Source organism: Lynx rufus, unplaced genomic scaffold (assembly GCF_022079265.1).
Source record: "Lynx rufus isolate CCGP_SWC_20201006 ecotype Redwood Valley unplaced genomic scaffold, mLynRuf1.p SCAF_2, whole genome shotgun sequence".
In the NCBI taxonomy this organism is placed as follows: Eukaryota; Metazoa; Chordata; class Mammalia; order Carnivora; family Felidae; genus Lynx; species Lynx rufus.
This window is the reverse complement of record NW_025814834.1, coordinates 203357038-203371144: the sequence shown is the minus strand read 5'-3', so window position 1 is coordinate 203371144 and position 14107 is coordinate 203357038. Positions and strand designations below refer to the sequence as shown.

The following is a 14107-nucleotide window of genomic DNA, read 5'->3' as shown; positions in this document are numbered from 1 at the left end:
TCCCTCGCCTGCCGAGAACCAGAACCAGAAATTCCTCAAGTTATCGTCTGTCATAATCCCTTCCCTGCTTGCCTGTCAGTTTTTGAAAGTTAACCTGAAACCATTTGAAAATGATCTGAGAGGCATAGACCAGCCTTCTCTTTGCATGATTAAGTACGATGGCTTTTTAATGATTTGAGCTGTGCCTTCTGTGGTTTGACAAAAATGGATTACCATATATTTCTGAAAACCGTGCCTCTGAAATCAGATTTTTCCCATTTTCTCGGCCATCCTCACAAACCTTTGCTGAGAATGACAAATACTCTGGGCTTTAATTGTTCAGCTGCACGACGGTGGCACCTCCCAAGTTCCAAGAACTGCTCTCTTCGGGGAAAGCCTTGAAAGGCTCCTGGGGTTCGATCTTTAGGAAATTGAACTGTGTGTTTTCTCTGAAGCAGGGAGAGCTGTCTTCTGGGCTTGGCATATTTGCTGCATTTGTGAATTGCTTTGGCCCTGAGATCCAAAACAGAAGCAGGTTCCCCCCCACCCCCCAGGAAGCACACTCAGGGTCGTCACACCAGGCATGTGGCGTGGGTGGGCATGGGCAAGTGGGGTAAGGGGCCTCTCCCTGGGCAGCCCAGGCACAGACCTTCCTGCTCCCCCTTTCTACCTAACTCTACCTTATCCAAGATGCCCACACCTTCAGAGGGGGTATTATCAGTCCGTTTGGACAGATACAGACTCGTGGCTCAGAGAGGTTAAGTAACTTGGTCAGGGCCACAGAGCTGGTAATATACAGAGCCAAGTCTCAAACATTTTGACCAGAAGCCTAGGCTTTTTCCACTATCACTACTGCCTCTAAAAAAACCCACAAATTAAATCAAATGAAAGGTGACTCACAGGCACCCCCTGCAGTCCTGTTACATTTAAAGAAAAAAACCTCACTCTACACCGACTAGCGCCAGTCTCTCTAGTAATATGCATTATCTGACATGATCCCCATTTCACAGATGGGGATGTTGAGGCTCACGTGGGTGAAGTAGCTAATGAGAGGTCACACAGCTAGGAATAGCCAAGGTGAGATTTGATTCTCTGCCTACCTTACTCCAAAATAGCTTCCTCTCCCCATCCTTTGTAGGAAATAAAAATCTGTCCCCCTCACCTCGGTCAGGTGGTTAACATAGATCAATCTGGCAATGAGAAGGCTGCATGACTTTCGGTGTGAAATGTGTGCAAGTATCTTTTCAGCTAAGGAGGGGTGTGTGTGTGTGTGTGTGTGTGTGTGTGTCCTGTTAGATTCTAGAAGGGGCCTAAGGACTGAAGAAAGGGAAGGTCCCTGGTCAATAGAGTGGGGTGAGTCAGTCCTCTCATCTTCACTGGATGCTGGGAGTGCAGCAGGGGGCCCATCAAGGGCTCAATGGCCATCTGGTCATGCCTGCTCTGGCCCCTGCTCAGCTCTGAAGGTGAATTCAGCACATATTTACTCAGAAAGTCCTGAGTGCCCAGCATTCTACTGGGCTCTTTGCTGACTCCACAGACGAAGATGACCAGCCTCTCTGCCTTCTGGAGCTTCGGCCTGTCAGAGAGACAGACCCACACAGAGCCTCCTGTGAGTCAGCCTGGGCCAGGTGACTAGCATGACCAGGCCGCGTCTCCCGTGGAGGGGATCCGAGGAGGCTTCGTGGAAGCAGGGGTGCCAGGCCGGTCTGTGTGTCACAGTGGGGCTCCTGCGGGGAGAGGCGCCCAGCTCTTCTCACACAGGCAACGTCTACACCGGAGGGCCGTTGCCCCAGCCCGCAGGCAAGGGGGTGGTCTGGAGGTCGTGTGGCTGTGGGCACCTGCCTGGGACCCTCTCGGACCCTCTGAGCTAGCCAGGGTGGCAAGGAAATGCAGACAGCTGAGTTGAATCCTGATTCCACCCTTCGTCCACCTCGGGAGATTTTCATGGCCACTCTAAGTGCCAGAATCCCCATCCGTGGAATGGGGACACGAAACGTGCCCTCCTCATGGGGCTGTTGGAGGCTCGAGAGAGGCACTGCCCACAGGTGCTCAGCAGCAGGGTATCCGCCTCCACAACGGCTGGTGGCTGTTGCTCTGTCTCTGCCGAGGCCCGTGTGAGCGGCTGTGCGTCCAGCCTTTTACATGCGCGGTGTGATCCCTCGCCCTCGAGACGGTTCTGCAAGGTGGAGTTATTGTTGGTGCGGTTGTACAGATGTGGAAACGGAGGCAGCTAGTGAGTGTGGCTCCCAGCTCAACCCTTCTAGCCCCTTCCCGGCAGCTCGGCCATCCCAGCGACTGGAAGGACCCTCCCCTGGGCCCAGCTCCGTACCAGGCTGTCTCCGTATTCACTCTGCCACGTGTCTGTTTCTTGGGAGTGAATAGGGCCTCTTTGATTGCCTTTCTTTTCCCCTTTCCAAAAATCATCATCTTGTTATCAGAGGCACACATCTGCATCTCTTGGCTCTGACCCACAGGCTGTGTTTGCCGCGATCAACGCGTAGCTCTGTGTGGCCGTGATGTATATCCAAGATGGCACTGTGACCCTGAACCTGTGGGCCAGGGAGGGCAGCGGGAGGCCCCCCTGATGGGGCTGAGGCGAGGCAGCTGGCTGACACTGCCCTGCGCTCAGGGCTAATTCTTCTTGTTCCGGGACTGGGGAACAGCTGCCCCCCAGCTTGGGGGCATCCCTAGCTGCCTCAGAGCCTGGGCCCAGGTACTCCCTGCCACTCTCCCGGTGGGCACTCGCCAACCAAGATGGATGGCTCCCTGAATTACTCCACGAGGGGTCCCCGCTGGGTCCTCTCCCAGCCACTCTCCACACCACAGCCAGAGGAGCAGCCGGAAGCCATCCATTTCTCTCCCTGAGTCCTGTAGCCTGGCCCCGCCCCCTCACCCCGGCCACCGTCCACCGTCCTCCTCCCTCACTGTGTGTAGTGACCTCCTCTCTGCTCCACAGATATGTCAAGACTCCCCTCAGCTTGGTCTGTTGTCTTTGCTGTGCATTCTGCCTGGCCTGTACCCACCCCTCCTTCTGTCCTCCGCTTCCTTCAGGCCTCGGCTCAAATGCCCCCCCTCTCCTGGCCTCAGGCCCTGCTCTCCCCTCCTTTACGACAGGCATTACTTTGTAACTGGATGTTGTCTGTGTGACGCCTGGTTGCTGTCATTCTTCTCCACCAGACCTGCAGCTCTTGGAGGGTGGAGATCAGGACCGTCCGCTCCCCTCTGTGTTTCCTGAGCACTCAGAAATGTGCTTTTGGGTGAAAAAATCAGTCTCGAGCAAGTGACTTAATTCCTTGAAGCTTCAATCTTCATCTGTAAAAGAGGGACAATAATAGAATTGTCACAAGATTTAAAAAAGACGTGTGTGAAACATATGGCCCAACGCCTGGCACAAAGCAAGTGCTGGGTCAGTGCTGAGTGCGGTTATTTTTATTAACCCCTGTCGAGGAAGGGGTTGGTGGTTGGCGTCAAGGAGAACTCCACATTCCACAGGCAAACCTTTGTGGGGTGCTGGCCCTTGGCAAAGATCTCGGGGTGTCATGGGATTGGTCTCTGCCCCCCCACCCCCACCCCCAGTGCCTCACACCACACATCAGCCGCCTCTGGCAAGGGGCGCTTTGTCAGGGAGGCTTTCTCATCCGGGAATGAGGCCGTGGGAGGAGGGCATCCGATCCTTCAATCAGCAAGTCCCAGCGACGCCTTGACTTGGCTTCGATTAACCAGGCTGAGATTCAGCCCCGAAGACACTCACTGCCCAGGATGGACTGGAAAAAAAGGACACAGGTGACACGGATGGCCATAATGACAGTTGAAAGAAGTTCTTTTGATAAAAGTGTTCAGAGGAAGAAGACCCCAGATCCAGGTGGAGGAATCAAGGATATCTTCATGGAAGCAGCAGCATTTTCTCTAGGACTTAAAGTAGACATTGGACTGGGGAGTGTGCAGAGACATTTGGGGTGAGAGGAGGGCATTCCAAGCAGAGGTAGAGCTTGAGTAAAGGGCTGGGAGCCTAGAAAGAGGGGACCACACAGTGTAGCTGGAGTATGGAAAGACTATTAAGAAATAAGGCTGGGGGCACCTGGGTGGCTCAGTCAGTTAAGCGTCCGGCTCAGGTTATGATCTCACGGTTTCGTGAGTTCAAGCCCCACATCGGGCTCTGCGCTGGCATCTTGCTTGAGATTCTCTCGCTCTGTCTCTCTGCCCCTCCCCTACTCGCACTGTCTCTGTCTGTCTCAAATAAATAAACTGAAAGAGAGAAGAGAAGAGAAGAGAAGAGAAGAGAAGAGAAGAGAAGAGAAGAGAAGAGAAGAGAAAGAGGGTACTGTATCAGTCAGTCTCTTCCAAAATAATGCTGGGGAACAATTATTCTACAATGAGTGGCAGACAAGGAGTGTTTTGTTTTGTTTTTTTTAAGGTTTATTCATTTTTTCAGAGACAGAGCATGAGGAGGGAGGGACAGAGAGAGAAGGAGACACAGAAACCGAAGCAGAGAGCCTGATGCGGGGCTCAAACTCACGAACCATGAGATCATGACCTGAGCTCAAGTTGGACGCTTGACCAACAGAGCCACTCAGGCGCCCCTAGGAAGCGTTTATTTCTTATTCATATAGTTGCAGGTAGGCTATCTGGGCTGTGCTCAGCTGGGTCCAGTCTGCTCCATCTGTCTCTCACCCTTCCTGAACCAGTGGCTGTTTGAGATTTGTTCTTCTCACTGTGAAAGGTAGGAGTGCAAGAGGGCAGGCCCAACCATGCAAGCTTATTTCAAACTTCTATTCAAGTCATGTTCACTAATCCCATTGACAAGTCTCACAGCCGAGCCTAAAGTCAAGGGCACAGTTTAATTCCCCACTCACCATGACGCCAAAGCAAATTACATGGGCAAGACCAAGGTTGATGGGCCGGGGATGTTTGCTTCTCCCATGGAGGTGAAGGGAGGGTACGGAGCAATCTTCTAACTTAACAGGTGAAAGCCAGGTAGAAGCCAGTGTGTATGGAGGGACTCAGCAGCTGCCCAGAGCTGCGGCCGGACTTTAGTGTCTCTCGGGGTGAGCAGCAGAAGGCTCCGTCTTTTCCTTTCCCGCCAGTGAGCATTAAGTGTGTTGAAAATGCCACAGTGACTGCCCAGCTCCTATCCTGCCTTCCTGAGTGCTCATGCCTCCTCCCTGCCTGGCATGAAAGCCATGCTAGTCTTTCCTGCTGGGCCAAGGAGGTCAAGGATCTGCAAGGGATCCTAGCTTTGCCAGCCCCGAGGTGGCTTCCTCTGCTGGAACTGAGCCTTACGATAGCAGGCCCATGCACTGAGCGCCTAGGTGTGGTGCGCTGGGTATATAAAATTCTCTTGGATTGAATGCCTGCTGAATGCTCTTTGTGTGCATTTCTCTGAACTGGCCACACCCTTCTAAGAAGGAGACCTTATTCCCATTTTCCTGAGGTCAAGTTAGTTGCCCAGGACCCCACAGCTGGGAAGGAACTAAGCTAGGATTAGAACGGAGCCTACAAGGGTGTATGGTCTGGAAGGTGGTACCTGGTCACAGCTCTGCCCTGAGCTACTGAGCCACCGTGTGACTTTGGAGACACCACTGTAGCATCCTGGGCTCCAATTCCTCTGTCTGCCTTTTCTTCTGTCCGAGATGTCCTGAGATAAAAGCAGCTCCAAATTCGACCCTCAGCACTGTCACAGGGAGTTTTAAAAGACAAGTTTCCCGATCGGGCAGCACCCTCAGCTCTTACTTAAAAACACACTAATACGACATTAACGTCTTTACAGCACACCCTGTTTTCCAGTGAGGAGCCCTGTCCAGTAGACTAGTTCAGTGAACCATGTCTGGTCATCCGTCACATTGACCCTCATTCAGCAGTCGGCCACAGCAAACGTCCTCCGGCCTGTTACGGCAGCAAAGCGTGACGTCTGTTTGGGAAGGCTGGAGGAAGCCATTAGTTCCACCAGGGCCGTGATGTCTGCACGTCCCCATTTTGTCCCCGCGACAGTGTTTTCCTTGAATAGCTGGCCACTGCTGTGTATGGTGTGTTTTCTCCGAGGCCAAGAGCCCTTTTAAAGTGTCCGAGGATCTCCAGGAAGGCGCTGTCAGTGTTTCCACTAGCCGTGCATTCATTCAACAGCCGTCTGCTCTCACCTTCTCTGCGCCTGGCCTGGGGATGGATGCCCAGGCCACTGGGAAGAGTCAGATCCAGCCAGTGCCCCCTGGGATTCACAGGCACGTACGATGTGGTGGGAGCAGTGCTGTGACCAAGGGGCCTGCGGCAAAGTGGGGCAGGCTTGCACAGGAGGGAGTGGGCAGGTCTGCTTGGTGGCTCAGGAATTCCTGAGAGAAGACTCCACGCTCCAGCCAAGGCCAGGACAGAGAGTAGGTGTTCACCAGGCCAACTCGGAAAAGGAAGGTATCCCGGGCATAGGGACCCATGTCAGCAGAAACCCCATGGCCTTCGGGGAGCTCCTGATGACATCATGTGGGTAGAGCATCACGTGCACAGAGAGCAGCAGAGAGGCTGGTGAGGCTGCCAAGGCCTGGACCACAAGCACCCAGTGCACTGTGCCCAGGGACTTTGAATGTGATTAGGGCATCGAGGGCCTAAGAAAGGCAGTGGCATCATCAGATCTGATCATCTTTTATTGATTCACTCCTAGCAAGAGCGTCCTGTTGAGTGCCAGGAATAGTTCCTAAAAAATATCTTTAGTCCTTCCAGAGGCTCCAGGAAACCTCTGCCTGGAAACACACATCCTCTGAACACAATTTTATGTGATCCAGGAAATAGCCATCGTGGGAAGATTCAAGAAAAGTATTATTCCTGAAGGAAACAGAACCCTCCCAGACCTGACAGAAATGCAGAGGTCCTAATCCCTAAAAGGATTTCATGCAGCCAGAAGACGTCACCATCCAAGATGCTGTGATATCATGCACTTTGGGGTAGCGGGGACATCATTTCCATCATCCCCGACACCCACAAAGCAGAACGTTCCAGTCGCTACTGCTGTATAACAAATTACTCCAAAATCTGGTGGCTTAAGACAATTCTTTTATTATGCTCACAGATTCAGTGGGTCAGGAATTCATAAAGGGCACAGTGGGTACAGCTTATCTCTTTACCACTGTGTATGCGCCCTCAGCTGGAAAGGCTTGAAGGGTAACTTGACAGGTGGAGCCCACGCGTGTGGGATTGGTGCTGGCAGTTCAGAAGGGGCTGTCACTCAGAAAGCATACACATGGCCTCCCCGTGCGTTCTCTCCTTGTGGGCTCCATTGTCCTTCCTCACAGTAGGGTGGCTTGTTCTAAGCACCAGCGTTCCAGGAGACGGGAAGTGGAAACTGCCAGTTTCTTAAGGTCTGGGCCTAGAAACTAGCACATCGCCCCTTCTGCTTTATTCTTTTGCTCCCGGTAGTCACAGAGGTCGACCCAGATTCAAGGGGAGGATCCTTGGGAGGAGTCCTTCTCATGGGGTGGGGTGCACTGAGGCAGCCATGTTTGGGAAATACAACCTGCCGGACAGCCACACTGAGAAACTGAGAAAGCTTGGAAGCTGAGAAAGAAACACTTGTGTTGTTTCTTTACAGATTAAGAAAAGTCTCTGTGGATTATGTCATCAAATTAAATGCAACCATTAGAGTATGGCTCTGGGGATAGTGCAGTAATAGGCTATGCTTTGGGTGATTTTTTTTCCTTCTGAGTGTTCTTCCTGGAGCTTATGTTGCCCGGCCTGACCCATTTCTCTTTGCTAATACAACATCACATAAAAACCTCGTGGTCATTAAGACAGCAGAGTCAGGAGAGGGGATACAAACCCTGTCTAGCAGCCCAGGGTTCCTGCCCAGGCAGCCCTGGGGGGTGGGGGAGGGAGGAGGTGACAGGAGCGGGGGGCCAGTCCCTTACAGAAACTGACCCACGCACAACAAATAGCTTCGCACAGGACAATGGTGTGGACACACACAGCCACCCTGGCCACAGCCTGGTGGTGGGGTCTCCTCTGTCTCTTGGCACCCGCCCCTGGAATAGATAGATAGCTAACCTGCCCCGGGCGTGGTCACCACAGACACCTGCATGGTGGACTCAGTCTATTCAACCCAACACATGTACCTTTACCTCTGGGTGCCAGACCAGAGCCAGGCACTGCCAAATGTGAATGAGCCACAGCCCCTGCAAACCCTCCCCACGCAGAGTGATGGGCCTTTTATTCTCAAATACTTAGCAGGCACCTGTGATGGGCTGGAAAGTGTCCTGGGCAATGGAGGACAGCAGTGAACAAAACAGGGCTCTCCCCTCCTATGTTCCCTTACGAGAAGACAGTAAACGGGGAAGCAGATCCACACATGACGTCTCTGGGATAAAGGTGCTGAGGAAGAATAGAGAGGCAAGAGAAAAGCGACAGAGGTGTTGTTGTTGTGGCAGTGTGATGGAAACTGCCAAGGCCTAACAGGGAGCAGGCTTGGAGGGCTGCAAGAACAACATGGAGTGAGAGAAATAGGGAGGAGGAGTGGGCGATGAGGGCGAGAGGAAGCCGGGGCCAGATCACAGGGCCTCAGAGTCCAATGGGAGCCATGGGAGGGTTGTGAGCAGAAGAGTAGCACAGAAGGACTGGCATTTTCAAAGGATCTTTCTGGCCGCCAGGTTGAGGATAGATGGGTGGAGGTGTGGGGGTGGGGGACGCAAGGGTAGGAGCCCAGGGGCCAGTTAGAAGGCTCTTGGAATAAATCCAAGAGAGAGAAGAAGGTGGCCGGACCCAGGGGGCAGCACAGAGGAGGGGAGAAGTAGGTGGAGTCTGGAAATGGTGCAGAGAGCCACCAGGATTTGCTGCGGGATAGGGTGGAGAGAAGAGAGATGCAGAATCAAGGGCTGGGGCACTGCTCTTGGGAGGAGGGGCTTGGCGTTAACCACTGTGGTTGAGGAGTAGGTTAAAGATGAGACGCCTATGGTCTCCCGGGGGTGAGGACAAGGTCCTGGCTGGGAGTTGACATTGGGGAGTCCTCAGCATGTAGGTGGTTATTGAACTAAGGGAATGAGGGAGGGCAGAGAAGAGAAAAGGCCCAGTGATGATGGAGCCCATCCATAGTGGTCTGGCGAAGAGGAGGAACCAGCAGAGGAGACTGGGAAAGTGCAGATACAGGGTTAGAAAAAGAGTGGCGTCCCGAAGGCCACGGTCCGCTCAGAGCAAGCACGATGCCAGGGAGAGTAAGTGCATCCGTCAGAGATGGACCATCCTGGCTCCCTGCCTTTCCCACTTCCACTGGGAAGCTATTTCTTGAGCCGGAGATGAGTCTTCTGCACCCCGGAGCCCTGCTCTTCCGGAAGGGCAGAGACACATAGCTTAGCAGTTCTTTGTGGTGCACCGAGAGTGGGGCAGCTCTTGTGATGGAGAGGGGGGTGCACAGAATGGGGGCAGACAGTGTGGGCCTGGAGGAGCTGCTGAAGGTTTTCTCAGGGGAGGAGGGTCCAGGGAGGGCAGGACCCTCACGTAGACCATGGAATGACGTTCACAGTGGCTTCCTGAGGGTGGGCTCTAGATCTCTCCAGGTGAAGGTGGGGTGGGGAGGCCGTTCCTAGCAGTCTGCGGAAGAGTCACAGAGGTAGGGACATCTAAAGAGGCCACAGGGAATGGTGGGAGGCCTACTTGGGTTGGGGACTCTGACCTTTGGGGCTGCTTGGAGACAAGGTGCAGAACTGGTGCAGAGAGGCAGCGGGAACCCTTGACCCCAAGGAGCTCGCAGTCAGTTAGAAGGTGAGCAGAGCCCCAAGGTTCAGCACAAGGGTAGACACACCAGTGGAAGCTCTCTCCGCAGGAGGAGCTTGGCTGGATGGAATCAGGGAAGGCTGCCAGTGGGAGGTAGAGCTTGGAGAGCGTGTGGGCTTTGAGTGTGGCCAGATGCACAGAACGGCTTCCTGGCAGAGAAGAGCACGCGTGCCAAGGTATGGAGGCAGGAGTGTGCAGCACGTGTCCAGGAAGCAGAGCTTGATGGGAGAGGAGATTAGCCGGATCCTTTGGAGTCAGACCCAAAAGGCTTCACCCCCACCCCCCCACCCCAACCTTATTGCATGGGCACTGGGAAGCCGTTGCAGTTTCCTGAGCTGAGGGGGGACACAGCTGGGTCTCGTTTTAGGAAGACAGGTCAGGCAACAATGTACAAGGTGAATTTGAGGGGAAGGGGAGGGGTCCTGGAGGTAGGAAGACCCTTTCAGAGGCAGGTGCCCAACCAGATCGGGGATGTTAACGGCCTCAGCAGCAGACACAGGTAGGACCGATGTGACACTTTTCCTTTAAGTTGGGCCAAAGGTTTTGTAAGCTGCAGCCTCATGCCGCACTGCCCTGTGGGGCAGGGAGGGGCTGGTAACGCAGGAGCACCACAAGGCCTCGGTGACCCCAGAAGACTGTGGAGGGGCTGCCCAGGGCCAGTTGAGGGCAAGGAGGGCCACGCTTCTGTGTGTTGGGTGAAGCTCACATGCACCTAACACTGTGCCAGCACCTTTCCATCCACTGCCCCGTTTAGCCCTCCTGGCATCCTTAGGAAGTAGGTCCTACTGTCGTCCCCATTTTGAAGATGAAGGACACAGACTCAGAAAGGTACAGTGACTTGCCTTGGCACACAGATAGTATGTGATGGAACCAGGATTTGAACCCACATCTCCCTGACCAGGCCAGTGTTTCAGGATGAGCTACGGGACCCAGGAAATAAGAACAATGAACTAAGTTGTCAAGCACTTAACTCTGCCCCAGGCATACACAGGTGTCTTTATGAGAAAGGCCAGGCACTTATATGATGCATTTATCTCAGCTCAGGAACCTGCAGTGGCTCCCCAGTATCTAGCCTAGTGGCCTTACCTCACTTTACAGAGGAGGACTTTGATATTTGGAACAGATGTGTGGCTGGCCCCAAGCTGGGGTTTGAACACAGGGCTGTGTTCTTTTAACACACCTCACTGCCTCCTGCCTGGCGGGGGGGGGGGTGGGGGGGGGTGGGGGGTGGGGAGGGTAGGGGGAGGTGTCCTTTGTGCACAATGAGCATTCAGAGCTAGAAGTGGGAGAGTGAGCCAACCTGGAACCTGTCTCAGGGCCAAGGCCAGTGGAACTTTCAAGCTGGCTGCCTGCCTTTTTGTCCCCCTTCGGCTCTGTGCGTCTAAATCGAGTACCTATTCTCTGAATAGGGTTGTGTGTTTTCCCCTGGGGAGCTGCCCCAGGCCAGCTGCAGGTACAGATAGAGTTGAATTCGGGATTGGGCCTTCTCTCTGGCCCAGCCTGGCCACTGGGTAACTTCTGGCCGGGAATGAAAGGCTTTCCAATAAGTGCCTTGCTGGCCCGCAGCCCGGCTGTGTGGTAGGTGGGGGCCCGGGTGAGAGGTCAACTGAGCAAGGATACAGGAACCTGAGAGCCGGGCAGAACTTTGCCAAAAGCTCCCTTAGCGAGCTACCTTCTCAGCCGGGGCCTCCGGAGCATTTGGGAAGGAGAGCTGGTCACGAGGAGCCCTGGCTGCCCTTCTGGCCCAGCCTAGACCCTTGGGCTTCTGAGCTCAGGCTCAGCCCAGGGAAGGAAGGCCCCTGGGGTAAAAACACTGGGCAGCTCAGGGCAGGATTCAGAAATCAGACACCCTGGGTCTCGTCCCCTTGGCCTTGGGCTTCTCTTCAAGCCCTCCCTGGTCAGAGCGGCCTCCTGTCCCTTGGAGGGATGGGGCAGGGTTATCAATCAGATCCAACTGTTTTCACAAGGAATTGAGAGAAGTTGGGTTCTGCTCTGCCTTTGATCTAATCCTGGGTATGTCCCAACCCCTTTCTGGGGGCCCTCTGTGAAATTTAGGGGCGGGGCAGTGGGATCTTAAAAATCCCTTCTGGCCCTTAAAAAATCCGGTGTGAGGCCCTGTGGTGTAACAGGAGGGGGCCGTAGCTTCAGAGCCAAGAGGATGGACACCAGCTGGTGCTCCGTGGCCGGGCGCATCTCAGCATCTGTGCATCTCGGGCCCATGGGCGTTCCCATGCCCCACTGCCTCTTCATCTGACAGTAAAGCGTCCCTGTGAACCGGGTTTGGCCATTGACAACCACAAGGGAAGCAGCCGGCATAAACCAGGAAAGATCAACTTTGTTTGGCTTGGGTGTTTTCCTACCAATCCTTCAGTGTAGGAGGAGTTGACATTCTGGAAATTCACTTCATCCCCAATACCAAAACCATCTTGGGATGCCTGACTCTGGATTGGGGAGCCCTTGCTTCTGGAAGCAGATTCTAAAGCCTCCAGCTTTACCCTTCTCCCAGTTTCTCCTGATCTCCCTCTCATCCTTTTCCAGGCCTAGGAAGGTGGTGGTTTGAGTTTCAGGAGTCTCTGCCTGCAAAATCAACACAAGTGAGTAGTTAGAGAAGCGCTAATTAAGGAGATTAGAGGCTGACTCTGAATGCAGGTGTGCCCGCAAAGCCCGAGCTCGTGCTTCAGACTCAAGTGGGGCTCAGCCCTGTGCGCTCCAGAGCTCCTCCAGGGGGGAGGTGGAGCCTGCGGTCCTCACTGAGCCTCTTCAAGGCGGAACCGTCAGTCCTCCTGAGCTACATGCCAGTATCTAAAGGATTTGCTGCTACTTTACTTTAAAGGAGGCAGCTGTCTCTTACAGGAAGCCCTCCAGATGGCCCCAGGCACATCACTTTCTCCCTCCTTTCTTCCTTCATGGGACTCTACACTCAGGCTCTGGTTGTGCCACGTGGGGAGGCCTTCCACATCACTCTCCTGCCCAGCCCGTGGTGTGGAGAGCTGCGATATTTTGTACCATTATCTCAGCCCTTACTCCCCAGGATAAGACTCTAAGGCCCAGTAGCAGGGCCAGGCCTCGGAACTTGCGCTTTCTGGACTGACCATCCTAGAGTGGTCACCTTTGGTTTGTGCATTTGTTTGGTTTCTTTGCCCAAACATCCCCCCCCCTTTTTTTTTTCCCAAATGGAAGTAGGTTTCTGGTTATAAAAATAATCCATGAGCCGAAGAAGTCAAAAGGCACCTGTAATCCCAGCACTCGGGAGGTAACTATTGAATCACATCTTGCCAGACTTAGTTCTGTGTAAGCTCATCCACATTTGGCATACAATAAAGAAATTATATTGTGTTTGGTTTTCTGTTGGTTTTTTTTTTTTTTGCAACCTACATTTTATAACTTAACAGATCCCGTGGATATCTCCCCAATAAACACAGGCCTACGTCACCTGCATGGATGGCTCCATAGTCCTATTTTATGTTTGAGCCACAATTTATATAACTAATCCCCTACTGTTGGATTTGGAGTTTTTTCCCAACTTTTCCCCATTGTATATGGTACCGCAACAATAAATACCTTCCCAGATAAATATCTGTGAACATTTTTTTTTCTTTCCTTAGAATAAAACAAGGAATAGAATTGAAAAGTCAGAGGACCGGCATATTAAGGTTTTGTAAATGAAATGCCAGTTCACCCTCTCCCCAGTGTCACAGAAAAGTGGTGGGCGCCTGACTGGCACTGATGGTTGGCTTGCTGGCGGATATGGGTGGACTGAGGTCTGGGAAGTGGTTCGGCCTGTGAACTTGGTGTCCCAGGCGGCTGGCCCCGGCCACTGCCCCGAGGAGGAAGCAGCCTGGGGTGGGCGGAGGGGGGACGCTTGCTCCTGGACTCCCCTTCAAAGGCTGGTGGTATTGGAGCCTCCCTGGATCGTGCCTGGGCCAGCCTTGGCCTCGGAACCTGCCTAGGCGTTTAGAGGGGGCGTGGAGAATGGTAGCTTGTGCGGCTGGGGATGGAAAGGACAGGAATGAGCCCGGGTCATGCCTCCGATCTCTGTGCCTACAGGAGGCCTCAGCGGGGCAACCATCATTGACTCCCTAGACACCCTCTACCTCATGGAGCTGCAGGACGAGTTCCAGGAGGCCAAGGCTTGGGTTGAAGAGAACTTCCACCTGAACGTGGTGAGTCAGACACCCTTGGGGTGTTGGAGCCAGAAGGGGTCCGGAAGGGCAGTGGCCAGCTCCACCCGGTCACTTCTGAGACCCAGAGACTCTGGCCCCAAGCTGCACAGCAGAGCAGTCCTGGAACTGGGGCTCTGCCCTCTCTGCTGAGCCCCCTCTCCTAAGACCAGCCTCAAGGTGGCGTTGAGCTCTGGCCGGCCCAGGAGTATTTACCAGCCTGTTGT

At 53.8% G+C, this 14107-nt stretch overlaps 1 protein-coding gene across 2 annotated transcripts in view; it reads left to right on the top strand.

Annotated features, from left to right (window-relative positions):
- Positions 1 to 14107, top strand: part of MAN1C1 (mannosidase alpha class 1C member 1) — a 141042-nt gene that overhangs the window by 92357 nt on the left and 34578 nt on the right. For both annotated transcript variants that reach the window (XM_047083490.1, XM_047083489.1), the window contains exon 3: positions 13768 to 13883. In XM_047083490.1, coding sequence (XP_046939446.1) covers positions 13768 to 13883 — 116 coding nt within the window. The remainder of the gene's footprint in view (positions 1 to 13767; positions 13884 to 14107) is intronic.